Source organism: Engystomops pustulosus, chromosome 4 (genome assembly GCF_040894005.1).
Source record: "Engystomops pustulosus chromosome 4, aEngPut4.maternal, whole genome shotgun sequence".
Taxonomy (NCBI): Eukaryota; Metazoa; Chordata; class Amphibia; order Anura; family Leptodactylidae; genus Engystomops; species Engystomops pustulosus.
In genome coordinates this window covers 202,764,580-202,792,303 of record NC_092414.1, presented here as the reverse complement: position 1 = coordinate 202,792,303, position 27,724 = coordinate 202,764,580, and the positions used below count along the sequence as shown (strand labels likewise).

General features: G+C 42.1%; 2 protein-coding genes across 5 annotated transcripts in view; one reads left to right on the top strand and one right to left on the bottom strand.

Moving 5' to 3' along the window:
- Window positions 1–27,724, top strand: part of RDH8 (retinol dehydrogenase 8) — a 192,369-nt gene that overhangs the window by 38,237 nt on the left and 126,408 nt on the right. The window lies entirely within an intron of this gene.
- The window catches only part of COL5A3 (collagen type V alpha 3 chain), a 111,340-nt gene that overhangs the window by 27,150 nt on the left and 56,466 nt on the right, over window positions 1–27,724 (bottom strand). Inside the window, exons 1-21 of one of the 3 annotated variants that reach the window (XM_072149454.1) lie at window positions 22,834–23,003; window positions 20,078–20,209; window positions 11,656–11,835; window positions 9,941–10,084; window positions 9,549–9,704; window positions 8,546–8,596; window positions 8,418–8,459; window positions 8,268–8,330; window positions 6,946–7,020; window positions 4,964–5,041; window positions 4,820–4,876; window positions 4,672–4,725; window positions 4,271–4,324; window positions 4,092–4,145; window positions 3,215–3,268; window positions 3,023–3,076; window positions 2,112–2,156; window positions 1,907–2,005; window positions 1,758–1,811; window positions 996–1,040; window positions 24–77 (exon numbers count right to left, since the gene is read on the bottom strand). In XM_072149454.1, coding sequence (XP_072005555.1) covers window positions 24–77; window positions 996–1,040; window positions 1,758–1,811; window positions 1,907–2,005; window positions 2,112–2,156; window positions 3,023–3,076; window positions 3,215–3,268; window positions 4,092–4,145; window positions 4,271–4,324; window positions 4,672–4,725; window positions 4,820–4,876; window positions 4,964–5,041; window positions 6,946–7,020; window positions 8,268–8,330; window positions 8,418–8,459; window positions 8,546–8,596; window positions 9,549–9,704; window positions 9,941–10,084; window positions 11,656–11,835; window positions 20,078–20,188 — 1,524 coding nt within the window. In that variant the 5' untranslated portion in view covers window positions 20,189–20,209; window positions 22,834–23,003. Of the gene's footprint in view, window positions 1–23; window positions 78–995; window positions 1,041–1,757; window positions 1,812–1,906; window positions 2,006–2,111; window positions 2,157–3,022; window positions 3,077–3,214; window positions 3,269–4,091; window positions 4,146–4,270; window positions 4,325–4,671; window positions 4,726–4,819; window positions 4,877–4,963; window positions 5,042–6,945; window positions 7,021–8,267; window positions 8,331–8,417; window positions 8,460–8,545; window positions 8,597–9,548; window positions 9,705–9,940; window positions 10,085–11,655; window positions 11,836–20,077; window positions 20,210–22,833; window positions 23,004–27,724 lie in introns of those variants that run through there. The other 2 variants (XM_072149452.1, XM_072149453.1) reach the window with 2 other exon arrangements.

The following is a 27,724-nucleotide window of genomic DNA, read 5'->3' as shown; positions in this document are numbered from 1 at the left end:
CATAAGTAGATGTTTCTACTCACCGGTGGCCCATCGGAGCCCGCTAGACCTGCTATTCCCTGCTTTCCTGGTGGACCCTGGGCAAAGAGAAGGTGACAATGATTGAATCTTTTAATAGACATAAAGTTTACATTAAAGGTGTATTCCCATGCTGCAACTCCACAGCATTGTGTTGCATGCTCTATGTTAAAGGTGCACCAAAAAAGTTGGTGCACACTTCCTGAGCAGTGCAGACCGAGCCAGATTAATGAAGACCGTGCACCACTATTCAGTAATCTGCCGCTCCCTGCATATTAGTGCAGTTTGCACTCATTTTAATAAATCTGGGCCAATGTGTACTTATCCTGGTCCAAATCTTGATTCCTTCATTCCTGCTGATGCCTCTTCACCAACTGTCCTGAGTGGGCCAAAAATGTCAGAGACCATAGGATCAGCGGTCTCGGGCGGCTGTGGTCTTCTCACTTGTTCTAAGTCATCAGTAGTCACTGTGGCCAGATCAGGATAAGTGCACTGTTTTGTACTTTTTGTTTACGGATGGATTTTCCTGGAAGTCCTGGAAAAGGGCTTCATATTGGCCATAAGCATGGCATTATTGTGGAATGTACCCTCTAATTTTGGCGGGATGGCCAAGTATCTGTGTATGGGGCCTCTTGTCTCACTCCAAAGACATGTTTTAGGGGAGGAAAAGAGTGGACAGTCTGATATCGACATGCCTGATACTTTTATTTTCAAGGAAGATAAACTGTCCAAGCACTGTTAGCTGAACAAGTGTATGTGGGGCTCGGGAGGAATAGTGGTTAGCCGAATGAGCATTCATGTCACAGCTATCTAAAGTGTGCGGCCAATCTTCCGAAGACTGGACCGATTGAAGCTTGGTTTTGGAGTTATGAACACGGACTGTTGAAGAGTGTGACATTTCCCAAACCAACAGACAAATAGACATACTGCTTATTGGATAAATAATACGGGTAGATGAACACATGACAGCTACATACCTTTTCCCCGGGCATTCCAATGTGACCTTGTGGTCCTGGCAATCCCTAAAAGGAGGATAAAGCTTTATTACCTAAAACAAACCTCACTGGGGCAAGATGCTGAAATGTTTTGGTTCCACCAGATACATCGCTACATGAAGAGCTTCAAAAACTCCTACCCAGATATTACACTGCATACGCCATTTGAAGACCCTTGCTTAAACTCAACTGACACTGCCTATGTGTTATCCACTATATACTCTTTCATTAATGATAACCCCAGAAAGTTAGGCTATATGTGAGCTTGGGAGAGGGGTCTGGGAACTTCTTTCTCACTGAGAAAATGGCAGGGGATGGCTGAACACACAACAAAGGTTTCTATTAATATGACCTTGGTGGAAGCTAACTATGAAGTTTTATTACTGTCGTACATGGTCCTGATGCGATGGGATTGTCCCAAGATTCGTGGATACTGGAGGAGAGTCTATCATATGCTTTATTCGATCACCATGCTAAATTTGCCTCTCTCTCTCTGAGCCAAGCTTTGTTGAATGTAAAAATCTCTAGGATATTTGTGTCCTCTTTCTTTCAGGCAGCCCAGCTACCTCCTGGAAGAAACCACCGTACCACTAGACCTTATTAGAAATAAACTAATGTGGATCATGTTGAACGATAAACTGCAATGTCTTGTTAACGACAAGATAGCTCTGTTTAACGATACGTGGCTCTACAGTCTAAAGTCCCTGGTTAGACTCATGTATAAATGACCTTCTTCCCACTTACATGAGGTCCTGGGTTTCCTTGTTGCCCATTTGGCCCAGTTTCTCCTTGGATGCCCTGTTAAATAAGAAAATATTGTGAATTGTAAGGATACAATACAATGTTGACAATGAGAAGCAACACAAAATTATGTTCTTTAGTGCATTACATACTTGGTTTCCTTTTGGCCCTTGAGTTCCGTCAATACCGCTTACACCTTGCTGACCAGGTGGTCCGGGAGGTCCCCTTGGACCCACCAAGCCACGTGCACCCTACAAAGAAGTAGACAATCACATCAGACCAAAGTCTTGGACCCATTCACGACTAGATTTGGTGGATGTTTCTTAACAAAAATGGTGGTGTAACAAAACGACTTACTGCCTCTCCAGGGGAACCTGCAGGTCCAGGAGGTCCATCAGACCCCTAGAAAACAGAAACATTTAAGAACACAGTCCATAATTAGTAAACAATTCTAAAATATTGGGTGCAAATTCGTTAAGATAAAACAAATATAAGTAGATTTTTAAGTTTCCAATGGTACAGTTTTCCAAAGAAACATCTGTTCATAACTTAGCATAGTTGTGAAATTTGAAAACGAAAGGATAAGGCATATAGTATACATTTAGATGGTCAGATTTTGATGCTTAGTCAAATTTGTATGGACATCTTAAAGCTGGTCATAATTAAGATATTGTAGTCAACCATAGCTGCTATTGATTTGCCAATAATCTCATAATTTTGTGGACCTACAATCTAACTGTGGATCTCCACATGCCCCAACCTTGTTTTGTTAAAGATAAGATCATCAACAACAACTATTTGTGTGATAAGGAGCATTCAGTTGACATCAGTTTCTACTGTATGGCTGGTTTAAGAAGATCTAATGGACAGTAGTCCATCAGCTATCTAAAAATATTCGGGCAGTTCATTTTTCTGTTCTCTTTCATTTTTTGAATGAACCCAAATGTAAAAAATGTAAGTGTTCCTCCACATACTGTCTCATACACGAACACTGGGCATTGAGAAATTTTGTACAATGGACCCATTGACGATACTCTGTGGGTATCATAAGGTTTTCTTGGGTTATTGTTCACCCTGCATATAGTAGCCTTCAATTGCGGATGTCTTTGACTGTTTGCAGTTAGTAGGTCATACCTCCGATAGAAAGTGAGGAGATAATTGTGGGCATCTTTCTCAATAGAAGGCATAAGCCGTCTTTTGAAAAACAGTCATATACAAAATAATTGAGAAATTTGTTAAATGGCGTTCAGCTACTTTTGAAATTTTACCTTTTCACCTTTGTTTCCAAGTGGACCACTTTGCCCTTGACCTCCTAGATCTCCCTTTAGAAGAAAAAAGAACAGTCAATAAATCTGTGACTACCAGGCCATTCTTTGGTCTCATCATGAAGACCATCTCTACACAATAATATAGATCATTTGAGGTCAGTAGCCTATAAACCGATCTGTGTTTTAACTTACCCGATGACCCTTCTCTCCTGGAAGACCAGGCAAACCATCAAACCCACGATCTCCCTAGAGGAAACATGACACTGTTAGTTGCAAATATACATGTTTATATTGTTCAGTCCCTTTAAATATTTGGGTGATGTTGCCATTGATAGGTCAAAAATGGGTAATCCATCCAACTATGAAACCAAAGAGACTCTGTCAATGGAAAGTTTCACAACTGTAGACAGCGTAATAAATGCTGCCCCATCATACACCCTAGATATCTATCAGCTTAGCAAGCAAGTCTTATACATAGGTGCACTCTACATAGTCAGGTGTACCCAAGTTCTCCTTTGAAATTTGTTGTGTTTGGCAGACGTTACCATTGGTTGTAAGCCATTCCTTACAAACTTTATATTGTGACCAATGGTGAATATAATCTAGATAAATTACTATCCATGCCAAGAAAGCGCTAAGAAAGAGTTACTTGTTGACTTAGCTCAGTATAATTTCAGGAAGCAGCATGGTCAGCCATTGGCAAAAATGGGCCAAGTATATGGAAATACAGTGAAGTGATTAGGCTCCATCTATTGTTTTATGTGAGATACTTTGACCATTGACAAGTTTTTGTATGAAGAGGAGCATTCAGTTAACAGTATTGCCATTGTATGGCTGGTTTACGTTGTCTTAATGGATAGTAGGCCAACAGCTATGAAGAACCACCTGGGCAATGCATTTTTACCAAATATCTGTCCGTTTTTGGAATGCCCTTGTGTAAAAAGTTGATGTTTACCTGAACGTAAAATCTTCAGATAAGGCAGTCAATGTTAAGTTGTGATAATTAGACTAGTCTGTTTGATGGGATTTGGTGTTACAATATGGTTCCGGTGTTGGTGTTTTTACCTACCTTGATTCCAGTTTCCCCAGGCACACCACGGGCACCATCTGCTCCTGCACGACCCTTGAGATAAACAAGGGATTATCAGCAAAAATAGTGTAAAAGTGGAAAGATTATGGTGGGAATATGGAAATTTAGTGCAGTGGTGGCACTTTTTTGAAGAATGTGCATTGGCCGGTCAAACTTACTCTTTTGCCAACTTTTCCTGAGGGCCCTGGGATACCTTGGAACCCACGTGGACCCTATAACAGAAATTGAGGAGAGAAAAGATTTGTCACACCTGGAGATGAAGGGTCTGAAAATCCATTCATGGTTTGCAAATTTGTATCTTTATGGTGGCTTTAGGAGGAATAGCTGCTGACCAATCATCTAAACTGTTATGGCCACCTTAAGGCTAAGTATTTCATGATATAATCGATAAGGTTGAATAAAGACATACATCTGTCATGTCCAACCTTTAATACTACAATGTTGATCCGGAAGAAGGCTAAAAAAAAATCCATAAGGCTCATTCCAGCTGGCCCGGGTGGGTAAAAATTCATTCTCAAATTCAAATATGCAGTGATTAATTCAGGTAATAAGAACTTACCGGAGGTCCTGAATCTCCAAAATCACCTTTTAGACCAGTAGGCCCGGAAGGACCCTAAAAATATACCATACAAATTATTGAAAGTTAGAAGGAAGCTGTTAGAAATAGGGTAAAGAATTGTCCTGTAAAGTATTGGCATCAAACTTACAAGAGGACCAGGTCGTCCCGTCAAACCAGATGGTCCTGGTGGTCCTTTCATGGCCAACTACAAATGGAAACAGTAATTTGATAGAAGTTAATGGACATTTTATGGACATCTTATTATCATTTGTTGTTTTATGAGATAACTCACCTTAGCCTGTTGCAAGATTAACTGCGCCTGAGCTTCTTGAAATGATACCTGTCCTCTTGTGTCACCACCATACTGGAACTATGAGGGATACACAGAAAAGATTGGTTAAGGCTTTGCTTTATTTGAGTTTTAACATATGACGACTAACCTGCCCTTAAAGATTTGTTGCTAGAAGGGCTTTTTGTTAGAAGGATCTCAAGACAATAGACTTATCATTAGGTGTCCTATGTTTTGGACACTATCGCAATCACTGCGATAGAGAGGATTGGTAGAAGGGGCTGCACAGGATAAGAAGCCAGTTCTTTCCTATCAATTCTCTAAATACCTATTGGTTTTCTTGGTCATTCGGCAGTGTTGAAGCCATATGTATGCTATTATAGGTTTTTAAAAAAGAAGGAGCCCAGCTTTGGTGGTCCCATCATGTCACCTACTAGGTGGTGACAACATATGGAGAAATTTACTTCCGAATACCTATGAATACTAAATAGGATAAAGTGAATTGATCCAAAGGCCTTAGAGGTCAGGTGAAGGGAAAACAAACTCAAGACATTTATGAACTGAGTGGCAAATTTAAGCAGCATAATGTGATTGAAGATTCCTGAAAGAGAAAGAGGGTAGATAAGGGATATAACTACTACTGTAAGATGTCTATTGTCTGTGAAGGGGATCGGACGCTCCGAAGAATGGCTGCTTCTCGCCCACAATGAGATCTTGAGTGCAGGTGTGCCCATGGTAGTACACCACCTAGCACACAAAGTCCTGCTGCTGGCCAATGTCAAAAGCACAGTGGTGCCACGAAGTAAAGGGTGACAAGAAGACCCTAGACCAGTGGTGGTGAACCTATGGCACGGGTGCCAGAGGCGGCACTACAAGCTCTTTCTATGGGCACCCAGGCACTTGGCGATAAATGAAGGGGATTTGGGTTTGCAGTTTGGGCACTCGGTCGCTAAAAAGGTTCGCCATCACTGCCCTAGACCTATAGGTATGATATGATGTATGAGGTATTATAAGAATGGGGTATAGTCTGTGGTCTGTGGATTCAGGGTCTTATCATTTAGTGGTCTGGTTAAGGGTCTGATAAGTTAGAAGTCTGATCATTTCACGGTCATATCTAAGGGTCTTATAATTTAATTTTGTTCTAGGATGTTCTTCTGATATTTAAGGGATGGGGGTCTAGTGTTGTTTGATATTTCAAGGGCTTCGTATATGGTCTTATAACATGGTGGTCTGGTTTCAGGTTTAAACAATTAGTCTGGTATTAGTCTGAAACTTGAGAGTTCCCGTCTAGTGCCTGATAATTCAGGGATCTCACTTAGGGTAAGATAATTCAGGAGTCTAGGCTAATACAGCAGATCAGTGCTTAACCAATTGTACTATTACTAAATTACTAAGGGTAGACTTGCCTTTCTAGATGTAAATTATTTTAACATTATTCGGCAGGCAAGTTTGTTTTGGCCTTAGCTTACAAATTAAGTTAGGTTCCCATGGTCAGTCGAGTCATATGTACTGTGTCTCACTGCATCATGAACGTTACTAATAGAAGGCTATGGGGCCGTGAGTTATACACATTTTGTTTGGGTAGCTCGTGGCCAACGCAAACGTGTCGCAAGTACACTCTCAAAGGACAATAGTTTTCTGCAACTCCCTAAATACCAAATTGGCTCAGCCTTTATGAGCCCCTGACTGGCATTGTAGGAAGCCATTTAGATGCATTGAAGATATGCCTTGTTTGCCTTCATGCTTCCCACGAATAAACCAAAAGCATTTTAATTGCGACAAGATTTTAAGAACATTTTCCCTGTAATCTCCCCTTGGATATCAATGATTTAGCTAATATGGCGATTATATAATCTGTATGGGATGATTCACAAGGTCAGGGGAGATGAGTCACTCTGCTTTAAAATTAAAAACATCTTCCACATGGTTAAAAAAAACTAGTTGTTCAATTCTCCAGAATCCCATCGGAAAAAATATCTACTTACAGGAAGCATCACTGTGTTTCCAGGAGGACCAGGAATACCATCAGCTCCATTAAGACCCGGTCGTCCTGGAGGACCCTATGAAAGAAGAAGAAGCGGAGATGTCAGTCTATGAGACGGTATTGAGTAGGACATGTTCCTTGTATGGACTTGTCAGTTGTGCGGCCTGGAGGGCAAATAAATAGTCAGAGGATAAAAAGAGCTCCTGTTACATGACATCACCAGGTAAATACCTATCTCTCAGCTGAAAAGTCATATATCAGTTGTTACAACTTACACTATGACTATTTACATACATACAATAATGGCATGTGAGTCAGGTCAGATATGGCTGAAAAACATTATATTTCAGCATTGTCCTGTATTCAACTTATGGTTTAATACAAAGCAAGGCCCATTTATACAAATGGGAAGCTACTGGAGTCTTCAGCTTTGACCATCTGTTTTTGTAAAAAGGGTCCTTGGATGAGATACTGGTCAACAGAAGTGACGGGTATCAGTCTGGTTGGATCCCCAGAGATTATTGTTCTTTGTAGAACCCTGAAAACTGAAGACCATTCATTGCTGGAACAACTATCTGAAAAATGAACAAAAGTGTAGCTAATCTGATGGTCCCCTTAAAATCTGTGGTGCACACATTACGAAACTACCCGTGTTGCCATTAGTCTCAAATTTATTGTTGAACCTTAACGCTGGCCACCATGCCCTGTGTATCTAAAAATACAGTACACCGAACTGGCCAGCACAGGAATGATATTGGCAAGAGATGAATTAGGTGATGTTCATGTTCTTTCATTTCATAACCCACTCGTGTCCTCCATTTTTTTGAACCCATTCGAAAACCCCATTCAAGGAGGTTTTTACTGGCTCAGATCGCAAAAGCCGTTAGGGTCCATCATTACATCATAGTTAAGGACTTTTATCATCTACAAGTAAGGAATACCTGTAACATGCTGATAAAAGTCCCAAAAAACATGCTTCATTTTCTTACATGGAGTCCAGGAGGTCACTTTTTACCTGAGGTTTTTCTTCCTCTTCATTGTCATCCAGTCAACATCCATAAATTCTCCTTGATGGGATCAAGGCTTGGATCTCCTAGTGCCTGATCCTTAGTTTTGCAGGAGATATGCCAGAACCCGGGGGTTATTCTCCCCATCGGTAATAGCATGTACCATCAAAAATTGAAGCATGTATGTTTCTAGTGGATTCTAGAAATTATAAATGGCTATCGTCCAATTCAAAAACATGCGGATCCATGATCTCACAACTTTGATCATCAACCAACAGATCTTATAGTGCGCAACACAAATGGAAATGATTCTTACCCTCTCACCAGGATCTCCAATTGGTCCCGGAGGACCTGTTGGCCCGGCTGGCCCTGGATCTCCCTAGATTTATAAGAAAAAAATAAGTTAATTGAATGAACAGGTTATCTTGCTTAGTGTTGTAGATAAACTCGATATATTCTGTCTTACCGCATGACCAGGAAATCCTTGAGGGCCCTCGATCACTGTACCCTGCAACAAAAAGACAACCATAGAAGACCTAAACACTATAAAAATACCAATACTAGGGACATGGTCTCTGACATATAATAACTCACAGGTTCTAAGATGGCTGGTTCTCCTTTCTGTCCTTTCAAACTCTGCCCATCCTGGAAAGCATGAATTTAGAACAAAATAAGAAAGAGACCTAAAACTAGAGGGGGCACATTTATCATACGTAGGCCTTGTGCCAGCAATTTCACCTCTTTTAGGACTTGTACACGTGTTTTCAGGTGTACAAGCCCTAACAAATATGCCCCCCATAAGTCTATACAAGAAGTGAGGGTCTGAATCTGCATCGAAAATAGTATTCAACTAGATCACCAACACACATAAGATATGATGGTTTGGATTCATTGGTGGTCTTCTCAAAGAGGTGGTCTTAGGAGACTTTTCACTATGTGTTGGAGTATACTTTGTATATCTGTGGGTATTATTCAGGGCAAGTGGTGCAAAATCTGCTCATTACTCTTCTCTTCTTCATATGTTGACCTTTTTTTTTGGATGCACAATATAAAATGTCTTGCCATTGGAAGCTATGTCAATGTTGTATATAGATAAGGAATCATGGGTGCACCAATAAATGTGAGCTGACTTGGCTGAACTTAACTTAAATCCTAAGTTCAGTTCAGCTGAGCCACATTCTAGGACAATAAATCTGGTTGTCGCAAATAAATGTGGTCAATAGATGAACCAAGTTGTTGGTCTCAAAATTATATATGTGAAATAAGCCTTGGATGTATGAGTGTTCTCCATTATGATAGTCTCTAGGCTTATCCATTCTCAAGCATTGGTGGGATGTGCTTCCTGACATTCAAAAATGCCCAATTAAATTTCACTTCGAAATTAAATTGACAGAAATCAATAAACATGGCTACTTTCATCGGCCAACAAAACCGAATGAGAGCTGAATCGGTAGATATAACCAGTGGACAGAATTGGTACAAAATAAGCCACAAGTATCTTGACAACCTTGTAATGCACATGATAAAATGAAATTGGGGGAAACAATAGACCATCAGAACATATCATAAGAATTAAATATTATAGAGTATGTCCTACCTCGCCTCCTGCTTCTTGAGTGTCCACCTGGCCACGCTCTACTGGCCCATACCTCCGCTCTCTGTCATCATAGTCTTCATCTTCATACTGTTTGATTTCATAGTCATCTTCTCCTCTTTTTTCGTCCTCCCCGGTCGTATATTCCTCTGTCATATCCTAAGTAACAACCAAAGATATTTACAATCAATCATGACTTAGGCCAGTTAACCTCTTCCTTGTCCCTTAAGACAAGGTGGATCACTGTTTAGGTTGATGTATGTTGCCCACCGGGACTGAGAATGGGTTCATACCGCTGATAATTTCTATGGACATATGTTTGTTCCCCCTAGGAAATTGTATAAACATCCAAGAACTACACAAAAGCAGTCACATATATTTAGCATGAAACTTACATCATAGTCAGTAGAGTTGATGCTCACAGTCACCGTGGACACTGCAATATCTTCTTCAGGAGAAGGAGTATAGTAATAATCCGGGAACTCATACTCTGCTAGAACTGGGTCTTCAGTTGGAGGTGCCCTTGGTTTTGTCTCTGTCTTTGGTGATTTAATATATATAAGTTAGTTTTCTTAAATATATATAGTGAAAGCTGGGCAATTTCAGAAGGGAGTTTTGAGGGCTTCTCTAATGAACGTCCTACAAAAATTAGGGGAAGCAAAATCTGGATAGTATAACCAATGATTGGTCATTCTCCAATCGTATGCAAACATCTCAGATCTTTATATACAATAGACTGATGTAAAAATTGATGTTTTAACCATAATATTAGCTTGTTGGGTAATGTTCCTCAAGGAACCAACGTTAAGGTTGCTTAGGTCTATCTATTCAAAAACATCCAGCTTGGTTGCTGTAATGGTCACAAATTAAACACTACCATAAGATTTGTGGTATAATTTTTGGGTCACATCATTCTATGATGACTGAAGAAATATAGCCAAGCCAAGAAGGAAGGTCGTAATCCATCCAAGTGTTGGACCACAGAAGGTCAATGATTATGAGTTAATCTATTCCATCTACCATTTCTTGCTTTGCCCCTCTGTTTATTTTTACTATGGTTACTTTTATTTTTACATGTCTAACTTGTTATTACAGCAAATTTTATAGCAGTGGAAAAGTTTGCAGATGCCAATTGTTGCCAAGGTGCCCAGAGATCCCATACTGAGATGCCCATGCTTCTCTCCTTTGCTGAAATGACCCAGCCCTTAATACAAGGCACATAAACGTCAATGGATGTCATGACTGATGTGATGAGATGAGATGGATTTTGGCAAATGAGACAAAAATTCTCATGCTTCTTTAAAACGGTTAGTGCCAGGATGAGATGGTGGAAAACAGATGTCAAGTAATGCGAAAAAGCAACATTATGAATCTAATTTGGCATAACAATTAAGCGGACTCCTCAGTTCCATGTAACTGATCCAAGAAAAACCCTTAAAGAATTACTTACTTTGAGTGACTCAACTGGATATCTGAAGTTCTCAACTGACAATGTGGTTCTCTTCCTAATCCTGGGCAACTACAAGTAATTCGATTGAGATATCGAAGGCCAATCAACACTGTTTAAGAGTTATAAGGATCTATGAAAATGACCTTTTTCTAGTGACAATTTTACCAAATTGTTGGTATGGGTTGAGATGTTTTTCTTAATAAAATAAAATCCCATCTCCCATTCGATGCTGTAATTTCCCAAAGGGTAATGTGCACAGGTCTTTCCATCCATGGATTACCTGTAGAACCTTGTTTCTACTCTTGTGTCTGGAGTGTTTTTAATCAAAAAGATCAAAAAGTTGACCCTTGAAAAACACCACCACATAACTCTTTTAACCAAAGGTTCTTGAAAGAACGTCTTTCCAACTTGTCAGAATATATGATATTTGTACAGGACTACCTCCAAAAGTTCATACCCAGAGCTCAGAACCTCCTATGTTAATTTTTGAACAAATGATGATGTTAGCGCTGGACATCAAGCCAAGTTGAAAAATGGATGATATTTTGATGGTATCACGCTGTTAATGATTAATATAAGCCATAGTCATGGTGCCAAGTCGTATTACGTGCATGACGAAGCTGGATGACATGGTGACATATCGCGGAGGAGGATGGTTACCATGAGAAGCGTGACCGCCTCAGTGACGGCTGAGGTAGTGATCCCTTCCGTTGCACTTATGATAGTGCTGTGTAACTGTGCTGTGTGCTCTGCCACAGACTTTTTCTTCTTTTTACCCTTTCTATCCTTCTTTTTACCTTTTCTGCCCTTTTTCTTTCGAGGGGCAGATTCTGTAGGATTCTGTGGAGCCAAGAGATGCATCAGCAAAGAACAATTAATATTGGGTTCAATTGTCGAGCAGGTGAAAAGAAGGGGGTACAAGATTAAGGGGTCTTAACCTACGGGGAAAGCTATGGAAGACATAGAAGGTCATCTAAAAGAAAGAGATAGAAAAAAACAGAATGTGTATGCCAGTATTGAATTGGCCATTTGGGTTCCTGAGCAGTGATCCTAAATCTAACGACGGAGTCCTTTAGGGTTTTGGAAATACCATACAGACTAGTGCCCCTATATCCTGAACCTTAGATGTACTATCTATCCTTCTCAGTTTCTATCCCAAATAGTCACCCCATGACCTACCACAACTTACCACCAGACAGCTATTATGCTTCCACGTCTTTCCGAACTGGATACAACTCAACCTACTAACCACTTTCCCTAGTGGACTGCTTAGTGTATAACAAATAAGATGCGTGGTATGGGTCCTAGATGCCTCTCAGCTGACATTCTCATAAAGAAATAGAAAGTGGTGATTGGTAGAAATCATGCCCACGATGGCATCTATTATTCAGACATGACCCTTGGCATTGAGTATTCCCCTGTTGAGGTTTAATAATGTGTTAGGCTGAGAACGAGAAGAAGTTCTCTCTTTAGGAGTGATGCCCAGCAGGTGCGCGGGCAGATAGCACAACACTAGCAGAACGTGACAGATTTTTTTGGCTCGCCTCCATGTCTACTTAGCGTGAGGGAAGGGTCGTAAATATTGTGTAAACCGTGTATTAGTGAACCATGAATCCTAAGAATATTACAAAAAAGATTTATTATAGCAGTTACTAAATCGTGGAGCTGCAAAGGGTGAAATATTTCTTTAGGGTTGTCTCGCCAAGAAGATCTATAGATATCAAAATCTTGTTTTTCGAGGTCTCATGTCTGATTCCCAATCTAGGTTCGTTATGCAGTTTTCCTGGTGTTGTCTTATTACAGAACCCATATTTAAATACTCTATTAGCACAATTGAAGTTTATGGGGAGGTCTCATATCATACCTCCATCAATTAGCCAAAACTATTACTTTTTTACTCTGGAGGACATCCATGAGATTGACTACATATTGGGGCAGATGTACTTACCCGGTCCGTTCGCGATCCAGCGTTGCGTTCTCTGCGGTGGATTCGGGTCCGGCCGGGATTCATCAAGGTAGTTCCTCCGCCGTCCACCAGGTGGCGCTGCTGCGCTGAAGAGCATTGGAACGCACTGGAATACACCGGCCTATCCTGGATGAAGGTGAGTGCAAGCTCCGCGACACTTTTGGGTTTTTAAATGCGGCAGTTTTTCCAAATCCGCCGGGTTTTCGTTCGGCCATGCCCCCCGATTTCCGTCACGTGCATGCCAGCGCCGATGCGCCAAAATCCGATCGCATGCGCCAAAAACCCGGGGCAATACAGGGAAAATCGGCGCAAATCGGAAATATTCAGGTAACACGTCGGGAAAACGCGAATCTGGCCCTTAGTAAATGACCCCCAATGACTTCAATAGACATCATGTAATGCTTCACATTTCCTGTAGGGGTGCTATAGGACACCTCCTTCCAAGATCCACTACGGATTACAGATGGTCACTGAAGGTCACACTATGGGACAACATGTGAGCAACTCATTTTGATGACACCCTTCAGACTTGTTCATTCCTTAGGCTGAGATGACGAACCATATAGTTCTGATTTATGTAGTGTGAATTTAGGATTCTTCTTATTTAGTCTCCACTGCGTCAGTAAATGTGAGACGTAATTTTTGGGCTGTGATGGTCTTGTGCGTATAATCAATAGCCAATACGAACAAACACGAGTTGGACTAAAACTATCTAGGACTAGGACTTTTTTAATACTGGAGTCCTTTTAGAAGACCCAACCCAACCATGTACCACCCAGAACTGACCCTTCCTTCTTCCATGAGAAGACATCATTATTCATGCCCGTCAAATCCTCCCTTTCTCGGCGCCTCATGATTTATTTCCCACGATGCCATGTATTTATAAGTGAAATAATTTAGCCAAAAGTCTGACCACTGGATAAATATTTTAGAACGTCAAGTATAAAAATAATAGAGAGAAGCTTCTGTTATCTCAAATCTCAGGCAAGACTTTGTATTCTCCTTAGTAGATATTCCCATCCCTTTTAAAAAGATCTATTAAAATACTTTTGCTGGTATTAGATCAATTAAGTTTTGGAAAAATATCAACATTCTTTTTATAATAATCATCCAAAGGGGAGGGCTGTGGTTACTATAACTCCTTTGAAGTGCCCATTAGAATATGTTGAGTCTTCCTACCAATACCTTGCTATACTTAGCTGGTCATAGACAATATACATATACAGTACGACTGCCTTAGCAGGAAGTATTCAATTTTCCCACGGTGCCTCCGCAGGGGAAAGGAAGTATTACACCATTCTGACGAAAATCTTCATGTAATGCAAAAACTGGGCTCTCTTGAGTGGTAGAATAAAGATGATGGACATTCTAACCTGTAAAGGAATCTGGCAGCAAGTGCTCTGCTACCCTGCAACGCCACCAATACTAAATGTAGTATTGCACTGTGACTACTAAAATCAATGTACAAACAAGCCAAGATCCCCATACTGGGGACCACAACAAGGTGTACCAATAATTTGTCTCCCATCGATTGACTGTAAACTGTAGCAGCGCCAACACAGGCTTAGTGGAGTATTGCACACCAACTATGAAAATTTATGAGTTACCCTCATAGACTGTAAGCTCTTGTGCCACCCTCTCATCCTCATAGACTGTAAGCTCTTGTATTACCCCCTCATCCTCATAGACTGTAAGCTCTTGTGCCACCCTCTCATCCTCATAGACTGTAAGCTCTTGTGTCTCCCCCTCATCCTCATAGACTGTAAGCTCTTGTGTCACCCCCTCATCCTCATAGACTGTAAGCTCTTGTGTCATCCCCTCATCCTCATAGACTGTAAGCTCTTGTTTCACCCCCTCATCCTCATAGACTGTAAGCTCCTGTGTCACCCCCTCATCCTCATAGACTGTAAGCTCTTGTTTCACCCCCTCATCCTCATAGACTGTAAGCTCTTGTGTCACCCCCTTATCCTCATAGACTGTAAGCTCTTGTTTCACCCCCTCATCCTCATAGACTGTAAGCTCTTGTGTCACCCCCTTATCCTCATAGACTGTAAGCTCTTGTGTCACCCCCTTATCCTCATAGACTGTAAGCTCTTGTGTCACCCCCTTATCCTCATAGACTGTAAGCTCTTGTGTCACCCCCTCATCCTCATAGACTGTAATCTCTTGTGTCCCCCCTCATCCTCATAGACCGTAAGCTCTTGTGTCATCTCCTCATCCTCATAGACTGTAAGCTCTTGTGTTACACCTCATCCTCATAGACTGTAATCTCTTGTTTCACCCCCTCATCCACATAGACTGTAAGCTCCTGTGTCTTCCCCTCATCCTCATAGACTGTAAGCTCTTGTGTCACCCCCTCATGCTCATAGACTGTAAGCTCCTGTGTCTTCCCCTCATCCTCATAGACTGTAAGCTCTTGTTTCACCCCCTCATCCTCATAGACTGTAAGCTCTTGTGTCACCCCCTCATCCTCATAGACTGTAAGCTCTTGTGTCACCCCCTCATCCACATAGACTGTAAGCTCCTGTGTCACCCCCTCATCCTCATAGACTGTAAGCTCTTGTTTCACCCCCTCATCCTCATAGACTGTAAGCTCTTGTTTCACCCCCTCATCCTCATAGACTGTAAGCTCTTGTGTCACCCCCTCATCCTCATAGACTGTAAGCTCTTGTGTCACCCCCTCATCCTCATAGACTGTAAGCTCTTGTGTCCCCCCTCATCCTCATAGACTGTAAGCTCTTGTGTCACCCCCTCATCCTCATAGACTGTAAGCTCTTGTTTCACCCCCTCATCCTCATAGACTGTTAGCTCTTGTGTCACCCCCTCATCCTCATAGACTGTAAGCTCTTGTGTCACCCCCTCATCCTCATAGACTGTAAGCTCTTGTGTCACCTCCTCATCCTCATAGACTATAAGCTCTTGTGTCACCTCCTCATCCCCATAGACTGTAAGCTCTTGTGTCCCCCTCATCCTCATAGACTGTAAGCTCTTGTGTCACCCCCTCATCCTCATAGACTGTAAGCTCTTGTGTCACCCCCTCATCCTCATAGACTGTAAGCTCTTGTGTCACCCCCTCATCCTCATAGACTGTAAGCTCTTGTGTCACCCCTCATCCTCATAGACTGTAAGCTCTTGTGTACCCCCCTCATCCTCATAGACTGTAAGCTCTTGTGTCACCCCCTCATCCTCATAGACTGTAAGCTCTTGTGTCACCCCTTAAAAATGTATGAAAAGAATAATTTCCAAAAAGTTTTCTTAACTAAAATGTCTTCAATCTTTATTTCTCCCTCTGGATCCCTGTGATATAAGATTTATTACATCTATGACCCTTGATGGAAATCCTCCATCCCTGTCTGGTTTGATATAAGACAAATATTCCATTTATGTACACACTACATCTGCGCGGCTCTGACACAGTTACTGCTGAGCTGAGGGGTCTTTTCCTCAGGGGGTCCTGATGACACATCTCCCAGGCCTGGTTTTCCTTGCTGCCTCCCACATGCCAGTGCGGTGACTCACGCCCGTGTGAATGAGACCCGGCCCTGCGAACCAGCTGTTACCATTCCAGCTGGGGCGAGCCGGACATCCCATCTGCTGAATGAAATCCCTGGCTCCCAGCTCCGGGGCTGCCCCTGCCAAAATCCTTTCCATTTCACGCCTGCCTTGGCTGCTGGGAACCGAGGGGTCTTCTCCTAGTTTAACCAGACGCGTGTTGGCTGCTTCTTTGAGGGTCACTTTTTCTGTAGGCCAAAAATAATCGGGAGCCAAAGAATTCTATGTTCTGAGAACGTGTCCAAGATCTGTTTACATACAACTCGGAAAACTAAAAAAATAGTATTTTATAAGAAAACCACCCACAATGTGTGCAGGGGCGGAGCTACAGAGGGGGAGAGCGAGTGGGCCTGACTAGGCCCTGGAGGGCCACAGATCTCTCCACCACATTGGACGGTGGCCTGGTAAGGACATATATTTCTCTCACATCCATCCGTTTATCTATTTATCCCTAATCCATCCTCCAGCCGCCATTTTTATCTAGGGGAACATGTTTTCCAATAACTCGTTGCTATGGCGCAGGCCTCATCGTGAATGACCATAAATGACTACTCAATTGTTGTAAACTTTAACACCAGCTTTCTGGATCTCTTGAGAAATGTTAGATCCCGCACCACGCCAATTTTTTGAGGGAAGTGATAATGGCGGGAAAAAACTTCCATTTGAACGCTTCATGTCGAAAAGTCAATGGGGCCAATTTATCATACGGTGGCGCACGGTGCCACAGAAAACGATCCGTAATGCAGGTCAGGCACATCGTACGCTGGCCCACCGAGCGAATGGCCACGCCCCATCACACACCCACTTGTCATGAGGGGACAAAAAGGCGCCGGTCCTAGCCGTATGTCAGAGCTGGTACTCCCTATTTAACTATCTATCTATTATCTTTCTATTTTCTATCTCTAACATATATACAGGCGGTCCCCTACTTAAGAACACCTGACTTACAGACGACCCCTAGTTACAAACAGCCCTCTGGATGTTGGTAATTTACTGTACTTTAGCCTCAGGCTACAATTAACAGCTATAACAGGTGTCTGTAATTAAGCTTTAGTGTTATATACTATATCTATTCAAATGTATCTATCATCTTATATCCATCATCTATCTATTATTACCTCATATATAACTAATTATTATATATTATATATATATCTACACAATCTAAGGCTATTTTCACACTGCTGTATGGGGGATGTATATACGGCGACCTACATACAGCGTATAAAAGTCCCCCATAAACAGCAATGGGCGCACGGCGCCGTATGGGAGCGGTACGGTGCGGCGCTGTACCGTTCCGTAGCCGGGAGAAAGATCGGACATGTCCTATCTTTCCCCGGAATACGGTGCCGTGCGCCATATATCACTATGGAGAGGGGCGGGGGTGAGCAGGGCTTCCTCACCCCGGCTCCAACGTGTGCACGCCCTACTACGGAACGGAGGGCACACGTTAGTGTAAATATAGCCTAAATTCATGTAAAAAAGCAGTTTATTCCATGAGAAACACTGTTTTTGCATAATTTTCAGGAATTGATCTTCTATATTATCTATTATGTCTATTGTGCTTCATATCCACCTATCACTTTACCTATTTATCTATGTTCTATGTCATATCTATCTCTCTATCAGTGTAATGACTATATTTATCTATGTTGAGTATAAGCCTGTGTTCACACTACCATCATACATATAGAGGCACCATGATGCAGAGACGGATTGGTCACAGGACAGACAATGGTGGAGCCCATCAGACTCAGGTGACTTCTTAGTGGTCCAGTTAAAATATACATATTACATTCCTATATACACACACATTAATATACCTATATACATACAGTTCTTCACTTATACACACACACTTTTATATACTCTTACACACATATAGAACATATACACTCATCGGCCACTTTATTAGGTACACCATGCTAGTAACGGGTTGGACCCCCTTTTGCCTTCAGAACTGCCTCAATTCTTCGTGGCATAGATACAACAAGGTGCTGGAAGCTCCTCAGAGATTTTGCTCCATATTGACATGATGGCATCACACAGTTGCCGCAGATTTGTCGGCTGCACATCCATGAAGCGAATCTCCCGTTCCACCACATCCCAAAGATGCTCTATTGGATTGAGATCTGGTGACTGTGGAGGCCATTTGTGTCCAGTGACCTCATTGTCATGTTCAAGAAACCAGTCTGAGATCATTCCAGCTTTATGACATGGCGCATTATCCTGCTGAAAGTAGCCATCAGATGTTACAGGGTACATTGTGCTCATAAAGGGATGGACATGATCAGCAACAATACTCAGGTAGGCTGTGGCATTGTACCAAGGGGCCCAAAGAGTGCCAAGAAAATATTCCCCACACCATGACACCACCACCACCAGCCTGAACCGCTGATACAAGGCAGGATGGATCCATGCTTTCATGTTGTTGACGCCAAATTCTGCATCCGAATGTCGCAGCAGAAATCGAGACTCATCAGACCAGGCAACATTTTTCCAATCTTCTACTGTCCAATTTCGATGAGCTTGTGCAAATTGTAGCCTCAGTTTGCTGTTCTTAGCTGAAAGGAGTGGCACCCGGTGTGGTCTTCTGCTGCTGTAGCCCATCTGCCTCAAAGTTCGACGTACTGTGCGTTCAGAGATGCTCTTCTGCCTACCCTGGTTGTAACGGGGGGCGATTTGAGTCACTGTTGCCTTTCTATCAGCTCGAACCAGTCTGCCCATTCTCCTCTGACCTCTGGCATCAACAAGGCATTTCCGCCCACAGAACTGCCGCTCACTGGATGTTTTTTCTTTTTCGGACCCTTCTCTGTAAACCCTAGAGATGGTTGTGCGTGAAAATCCCAGTAGATCAGCAGTTTCTGAAATACTCAGACCAGCCCTTCTGGCACCAACAACCATGCCACGTTCAAAGGCCTCAAATCACCTTTCTTCCCCATACTGATGCTCGGGAGAACTGCAGGAGATTGTCTTGACCATGTCTACATGCCTAAATGCACTGAGTTGCCGCCATGTGATTGGCTGATTAGAAATTAAGTGTTAACGAGCAGTTGGACAGGTGTACCTAATAAAGTGGCCGGTGAGTGTACACATCACATACACATATATAAAGTGCCATACACTGATGTATAGCATAGATACATACATATGATATATACACATCATACACCATAGACATATACAGCATATACACATCACAGGTACACACATACAGCATATATACATATTATACTGTACAACATGCAGCAGAATATGTATATAACGATGAACATCCTTCATTCTTTAGTGTCAGGTCTGATGCCAGGGCCCCCTGACACTGTGGGCCCCATAGCGGCTGTTATGCCTGCTGCCACTGTAGTTACGCCCCTGGTGTTATGACATAACAGAGCCTCAGCACGTTCCCCTTACACCTGTTGGCATTGGCCATGGAGAGTTGTGGTGTTAGAGCGGATTGTGGCACAATGACAGCTTATCCGGTATCCACAATATGGTTGAGGGGTAAGTTGTCTTTAAGGAAGAACCCCATTAATTCATTTCACTTGTCCCTGTTGGTCTCCTTACCTGGTCGGGGAACTCGGGGTCCTGGGCCTGTACGGCGTAGATGAGAGCGCCATCACAGTCGGGCATGTAGGTGGTACAGTAGTCGTAGGCGGCTCGGGGGTCGGCCACCATCAGCAGCTGCTGGATGTCGCCCTGCAAAGAGGAAGCCACATGTTACATGCAGGACCCAAGCTCCGAGCCTCTGCTCACTATCACATTGTCATCTAGAATACATCTGTATGTTACACTTACTGGATAATACATGTGTCATTGTGTCCCCTCTGTGTTTGTGACTTTTGTTAGAGAATCACCACAGTTTTGCCTCGATGGATTTACAATCCATACATTTTAGGGAAGATGTATAATTTTTTTCCTTTTTTTTGTTTTTGCGCCTACTTGATGCCTAAACTCGTGACGCACTACTTTTTCCCTTTTGCATATAATTTACCTTTGTAAAGTTTTGTAAAGTGTCTGTTTCATCAACTTCAGCATTTTTGTTGCAATTTTTACTGCAAAAACATTTCCCTCCATTCCTGGCTTGGTAGAGAGGATTGCATGGGTTGTGTACAGTAGTGCATTATAATATAGGTGGTTTGGGGGGTTACCTGGGGGCAGAAGGGGATTGTGCTGCATGCGATCGGATTTTGGCCCGGTGGCGCTGGCTTTCATGCGATAGAAATCGGGGGGCGTGCCGGTGGATGATCCGACTGATTCAGACTCAGCGCAGGATTTAACTTTCAAATTGTGTCGCAAGACAATGCACTTACATGCACCAGGAAGGAGAAGGTGAACCCCGGGGACCTGAGCGGGGAAGCGACACCTGCAGGATACCGGGCGCACGATCTTAGTGAATCGCGGCACAGGACATTGTCGTCGGAACAATGTACTTTCGGTGAACTCCAATGGCCGGGTATGTAAATGTGACCCAATATTTATAATATCCATTATCATATCTATATTTTTCATAACTATCTCATACATATATATCTTACATCCATCAAATAAATGTATCTATCTCATATCTATCTCATATCTATCTCATATCTATCTATCTCATATCTATCTCATATCTATCTATCTATCTATCTATCTCCTATTTATCTATCTATCTATCTCATATCTATCTATCTATCATCTATCTATCTATCTCCTATCTATCTTATATCTATCTCATATCTATCATCTATCTATCTATCTATCTATCTATCTATCTATCTATCTATCTATCTATCTATCTCCTATCTATTTCATATCTATCTATCTATCTATCTATCTATCTATCTATCTATCTATCTCCTATCTATCTTATATCTATCTCATATCTATCTATCTATCATCTATATATCTATCTCCTATCTATCTTATATCTATCTCATATCTATCTATCTATCTATCTATCTATCTATCTTATATCTATCTCATATCTATCTATCTATCTATCTATCTATCTATCTATCTATCTATCTCATATCTATCTTATATCTATCTCATATCTATCATCTATCTATCTCCTATCTATCTTATATCTATTTCATATCTATCTATCTATCTATCTATCTATCTATCTATCTATCTATCTATCTCATATCTATCTATCTATCTATCTCATATCTATCTCATATCTATCTATCTATCTATCTATCTATCTATCTATCTATCTATCTATCTATCTATCTATCTATCTATCTATCTCTCTATACATCTTTCTACCAAATCTATGCGTCTTATTTTTCTATTCTCCCTCTTACCACTAGATGTCACCCAATAGGACCTGTTTCCCCTTAATTATCTGATTCCTTCTGCTTCTTAGAAGATTCCCTGCCTCTCTGAGTTACTCGTCAGCTGCCCGATGGCCAAAACACTCTGTGAAACATATGCTAGCAGTTATCCTGTTATTATTACACACTGTATATTAATAAGATCCCAAGTTGTGTCACCCTGTAGATTGATAGTAAGTTTTTCCATTGTCTCTCATTATAATAGGACCCTAAATATATTTTTTGGGGAAAATGAGGTACGACACAGCACATAAAATATACTTAATGGGGCAGATTTATCAAGTGTCTGAAAGTCAGAATATTTCCAGTTGCCCATGGCAACCAATCACAGCTCCCCTTTAAAATATTCATGAACACTGGTAAAATGAAAGCTGAGCTGTGATTGGTCGCCATGGGCAACTGGAAATATTCTGACTTTCAGACACTTCATAAATCTTCCCCACTATGTCAACCCATAGTCATATTTCTCGGTAAAACGTATTTGATAAGAAAGTGACGCACAAGGGAGGGAGTTTGCTGCAGGGTCAGACTACATAGTCGTCGTTTGTAGTCTGTTACCATGGAGATTTATAGAAGATTTTTTAATTAAAGGGTATTTTTTGGATGTTTAGATTTCTGAATTGCAAGTATTCATACAACAAAAGAACTACCATATTTTTTGGACTATAAGACGCACCGGAGTATAAGGCGCCCCATCAATAAATGCCTGCTAAAACGTCTAGGTTCATATATAAGGCGCACCGGATTATAAGGATGAATGACCAGCAGGTGGCAGACCTGTGCACAGTTCAAGGCAGCTGTTGTCTGTAAGTACGGTTCATATATAGGGCGCACTGGACTATAGTCTGAAAAATACGGTAACTTTAAGTATGCAAAACTCTGGTACTACCCTCTGCAGTGTTCATGGGTCTATGGCGTATGTGAGGCATCACTTACGTCACCTTGTGTCTAATCCGCTCCACACATCAGGAGGAGACACTGTTGACTTAGCAGACAAACCTCATGTCACAACGTCCCTCTGCCAATTCTATCTCCTGCTCCAGGTCCCGATCCTCCTGATGTGCTGTTCCCATACACCACAGCTGCAGCTGACAAATAGCATTGATTCGCCGTGGGCATTAAATAGAAAAAAAAACAGGGGTCTGGAAAATGGGAAATGAATCCAGGGCTGGACCTCAGCCATATGAACAACTGAGGCTTACTCATTAACCCCAATCCTCACCAGAGAGGACTGCACGGCAGAAGACAACTCCTCTCACCATCTAAAGAAGATGGTCACATGACCAGGGGTGTTCAGTTCGGGTTGGGCTTCAATTAACCCCTCATTTTTCACATTTTCTTCCGGACTCAACTGTGTTGAAAGCTAATCTATAGTCCCAAAACTGTGGACACAGAAGATGTTGTACCGTTATCCAATAGAAGAGGGGCCTTCAGATTTAGGCAGTAAGTAGACAAGGGGTCGAGAACAGTTTTGTGACTCCATTTGAAACCATTTATGATCCACCTCATTCTTGAACATCAAGCTGATCTTTACCGTGGATTACCCTCAAGTATGGACTACATTTCCTTAGGCTTTTGGTGCTTATCCTTGTATTGGATTATGTGGGCATAACTACAGTAGGGATCTCTCCTGGCAGTCAGCAGTTGAGAAAATCCTTCTGGAAGAACATTAAAGGAACACCCAGGCCAGAAATACAATGTTTCATGAAAAGTCGAAAGAGTTTGAGCATGACATAAGGATGTACAAGGAAGCTTTGTGCCATGTTTCACCACCTCAGGCTTTGCACTATTCCTAAGGTTGGGTTAACATTTTACAACAACCACATGTGTCCAAAATCCCACCAAAATAGGGGTCAACTGGCTCAAACCTAAGACTTTGCTCTGAAACATTGGGGCACTAAGGGTCCACACGGCGCATTTTCATCGGGTTTCCTGACTATTTCCGATTTGCGACGCATTTGAGTGGGGTTTTAGACGCACACGTTCAGATTTTGGCACAATCGCGCCGACTTGCATGCAACACAAATCAGGGGGTGTGGCCGTCGGACAACCGGACTGATTCGGACTAAGCGCGGGATTTACAATTCAAATTGTGCTGCAAGACAATGCCCTCACATACACCAGGAAGAAGAAGGTGAACTCCGGCGGACCTGAGCGGGGAAGCGATAGATGCAGGAAAATGGACGCACGATCTTGAAGGATCGCAACAGGACCGGGTAAGTAAATCTGCCCCATTGTCTTGTTTTCTCCTAGTCTAAAGGACCATTGAAAATCTTACAACCCTTCACAGACAGGTGAGGCCCATGGCTTGGGAGGCCCCAGAGCAAAAGGTGGAAATTGGTTGATTCCAAAGTTGATTCTAAATTGTCTTCTTGTGGACCTTTAATGTTCATTATTGTATAATTATTGTATATTTGACCCGAAAAGAGGACCATCTAATGGCCCAATCAGATCCAGACCCTAAGGCCCGTTTTTGCCAACAGACCCCTAAAAAAACTTGTTGTCAATTCATCTTTATAGTCCTAAAATGAAGTTTCAATTATGTTCTGAACTTTTTTGCTCCACAAAAGTCAATGAAAAATCACATTTCTACCAGCAACCCTCAAAGCAACCGTTTACTTTCCCTGCAGTGCCCCCCAGGGTATGTCTGGTGTTGGAAATTATATGTAATGGATGGGTGTTCATAACGAGAGACCCTGCTTTAGTTGCTCTCTACTATTAGGACTCTTCTGATTCTGAAATTTAGGGTTAGGATTTTTTAACCCAGACACTTCCATCTGGGACAATTACAGGTGTGTAGATTTTAAGGATGCATAGGTAACAGCTGCTCCCAAGCCTGAATTACAGAAGACCCCTCTACTCTGGTATGGATTTACTGTGGTCTAGAAGGTTCCTCCTATGTCTCGAGATAGGCCATCACTGATTATTGATGAGTTGACCATTGGGACACCTTCTGATCATGAGCTTCTGTGGACAATGAAAAGGGCCATGGGACTATGAGTCAATTGATATGACCTTAAGGGCCTGAAGCACAGTGGCCACAGCTGACATTACTAAAGGTCACTCTGCTTATGATGGTTTGGGCACTTAGACCTTTCATAATATAGTCATCCTTCTCCTGCACCTACCAGCGGTGATTCGAAGTTCTAGAATTTGGACCTTCACCAGTCCATCACTGTTATAATTCCTTAGAAGCCCCATAATCATTGGGGTCCTACCAGTAAAACACTTATAAAGGGCCGAACAAACAATGTATTAGTCAATTATAGTACAAACAATCTTCTGCCTTACCACCTGTCCTGGACTAATTCACCTTTCTTTCTTGGACTACAGTCTATAATTTGCAGCCAGTTCATTCTAGAATTACCTATTTGTGTCGGTAAAAACCTTACTGTGATGCTTTCTCAATAAACTACACGTACTTTAGTCTGAAAGAGAGTCAAAACCTCACTGTGGACCATATAAGGCACCAGATGTGACATAGTGAAGAGTACGTGTCATCCAGATGGACCTCATGAGGTGTCTAGAGCTCTAGATGTCTAATGCTCACTGTACATTGTTGTATTATATGCAAATGATACTACACTTGTGATATCAAGATGCATGGGAAATCCAGAGCAAGGTTCTTCTAATAGGGGTGTAGCAGCCTCCAGACCTCTCACCCTGCTCTCCACCCTACATGTTGGCTGCAGGATGACTGAGGCGTGCAGAGCTTCACGTGCCAGAGAAGTAATTTAGTTTCTCCCTGGTGAGCTCAAGTATTTCGGAAGAGAATGGGTAGGGAGGAAGAGAAGAAAACAGTCTGCAATGGTCAGCCATGAGTAGTAGATTCAACTTCTGCTCAAAGTGCATGTGTAAATTTGCCTTGACTATGCTGTAAAAGTGCACTAAATTTTGACAGAGCCAGTTGTTTATTTTATGTGTTCGTCGTCTTCCCGGCAGATAAATTCCAAGCAAAGAAGGGTTGAGCTTCGTGTAGTGGTCCTTGTCCCAGGTCATAAGGTACCTCTTGACCTGTTCAGCTCTCTTATAAGGGAAATTGAAGCCAATTGAGCACCGAAACCCTTTATCCATCTCCTACAAATTCTTCCATTGTCTCCATGGACTTCTTGCTTTTCTAGACAGGTAACAATGGGACGGCAATATCTCTATCAGAGACTGCATAGTCTACATAGTCTAGATGTGTGGGTTCAGAAATTTGTGATGGTGGCCCTGAACACACTTCAGTGATGACTAGATCTTTGGCCTGTGTCAATTATTAGACCGGCAATTTTCTACCTCATACATAGGTTTCTGATCTCCACATAATTTTTTGATATAAGGGTTCCTATCGGCCCCTTAACTAATTCTGCTGATGATCACAAGATGGTTTTTTTTATCTTTGAAGACTTTTGATTGGTGGGAGAGCATATCTATGTGCCAATCATATTGTTTGATCACTAGGTACTCAGATCTCCAAAAAAGTTTTCAATTAAAGGGGTTCTCTCACCAAACAAGTTAAGTCATATACACAGTATAGGGCCTAACATTTTGATCGATGGGGGTCTGAGTGATGAGACCCCCACAAATCACAAGTACGAAGGGTCCGATGTGGTCCCAGGTACCTCTGTCGGAACCCTTGTCGCTCCCCATGCATAACTGTTCTGCTCCATTCATCTCTATGAAGCTGACGGAGATTGCCCAGCACGGCAATGAATGATATGAATAAAGCAGAATGGCCATCTGCTCCACTCATCTCCGGGAGCGACAAGGGGTCCAATGGAGGTATCTGGGACTCCATCGGACCCCTAGTTCTCATGATCTGTGGGGGTCTCATCATTGAGACCCCCATTGATCAGCAAGTTAGGCCCTATCCTGTGGATAGAGCCAACTTGCTTGGTGAGAAAACCACTTTAAGGGTTCCTAACAACTCTAATAATTGATTGCTGAACACCAATTACTTATCTTTGAAAACTTTTTTGTATTAAGGTTTCTAACTATCCCATAACTGTGCGGTGTAAGAACCCTTCTCTGTGCCCTCTCTGGTTACCTGTTACTCTGAGGCGTCTGCCTCCATCTCTGAAGGTTTATCAGCCTCATACAATATCTGATCACCAAGTTGTAGGATTGTCAAATGCCTTGGGTTGAGAGGTAGCCAACCTGAGCTAAACGGCTTCTTAATGTAGCTTTAAGATTTAAAGCAGGAGTGTGACTTCCACACCAACATACCACATAAATGTTTGCTGGGTTCCTCAGGTCCAACAAGACATCACCATTTGGATTGACATATTAAGTGACTCAAGTTAGAAGTGCCATTGGGAAGGGCCCAGGCAGCATGGTTCCTATTTCACTTTAGACCTGCCAAGTCATACAACGTCTTGAACGTCAAACTGATCTTCGCCATGGTTGGCCATCAAGTATGGACTACATTTCCTTACGTGTTCTATGCTTATAATTGTATTGAGCATCCTATGTGCATGGAAGCAGTAGGGATCTATCTAGCTTAATTTCTCTTGGCAGTCAGCAGTTGTGAAAATCCTTCCAGAAGAACATTAAAGGAACACCCAGGCCAGAAATACACTGTTTCATGAAAATCTAAAGGGGTAGAGCATGACATAAGGATGTACAAGGAAGCTTTGTGCCATGTTTCACCACCTCAGGCTTTACATTATTCATAAAGTTAGGCTTACACTTTGAAGCATGTGTTCAAGATCCTATTAAAATAGGGAGTTGTCATGGGTATGCCTGCACCGTGATGGCGCCTCTTCCCGACCTTGCTTAACTCTCCACGTTCCTGTTCCCATCCCCGCCTCCCAGACTCATGCGTTCCCGGTCCCTAGGGCGCGCGCTGGCATTCACAAATTTAAAGGCAGGAAAAGAAAAGGTATCCCAGCTCACCTCCAAGATCACA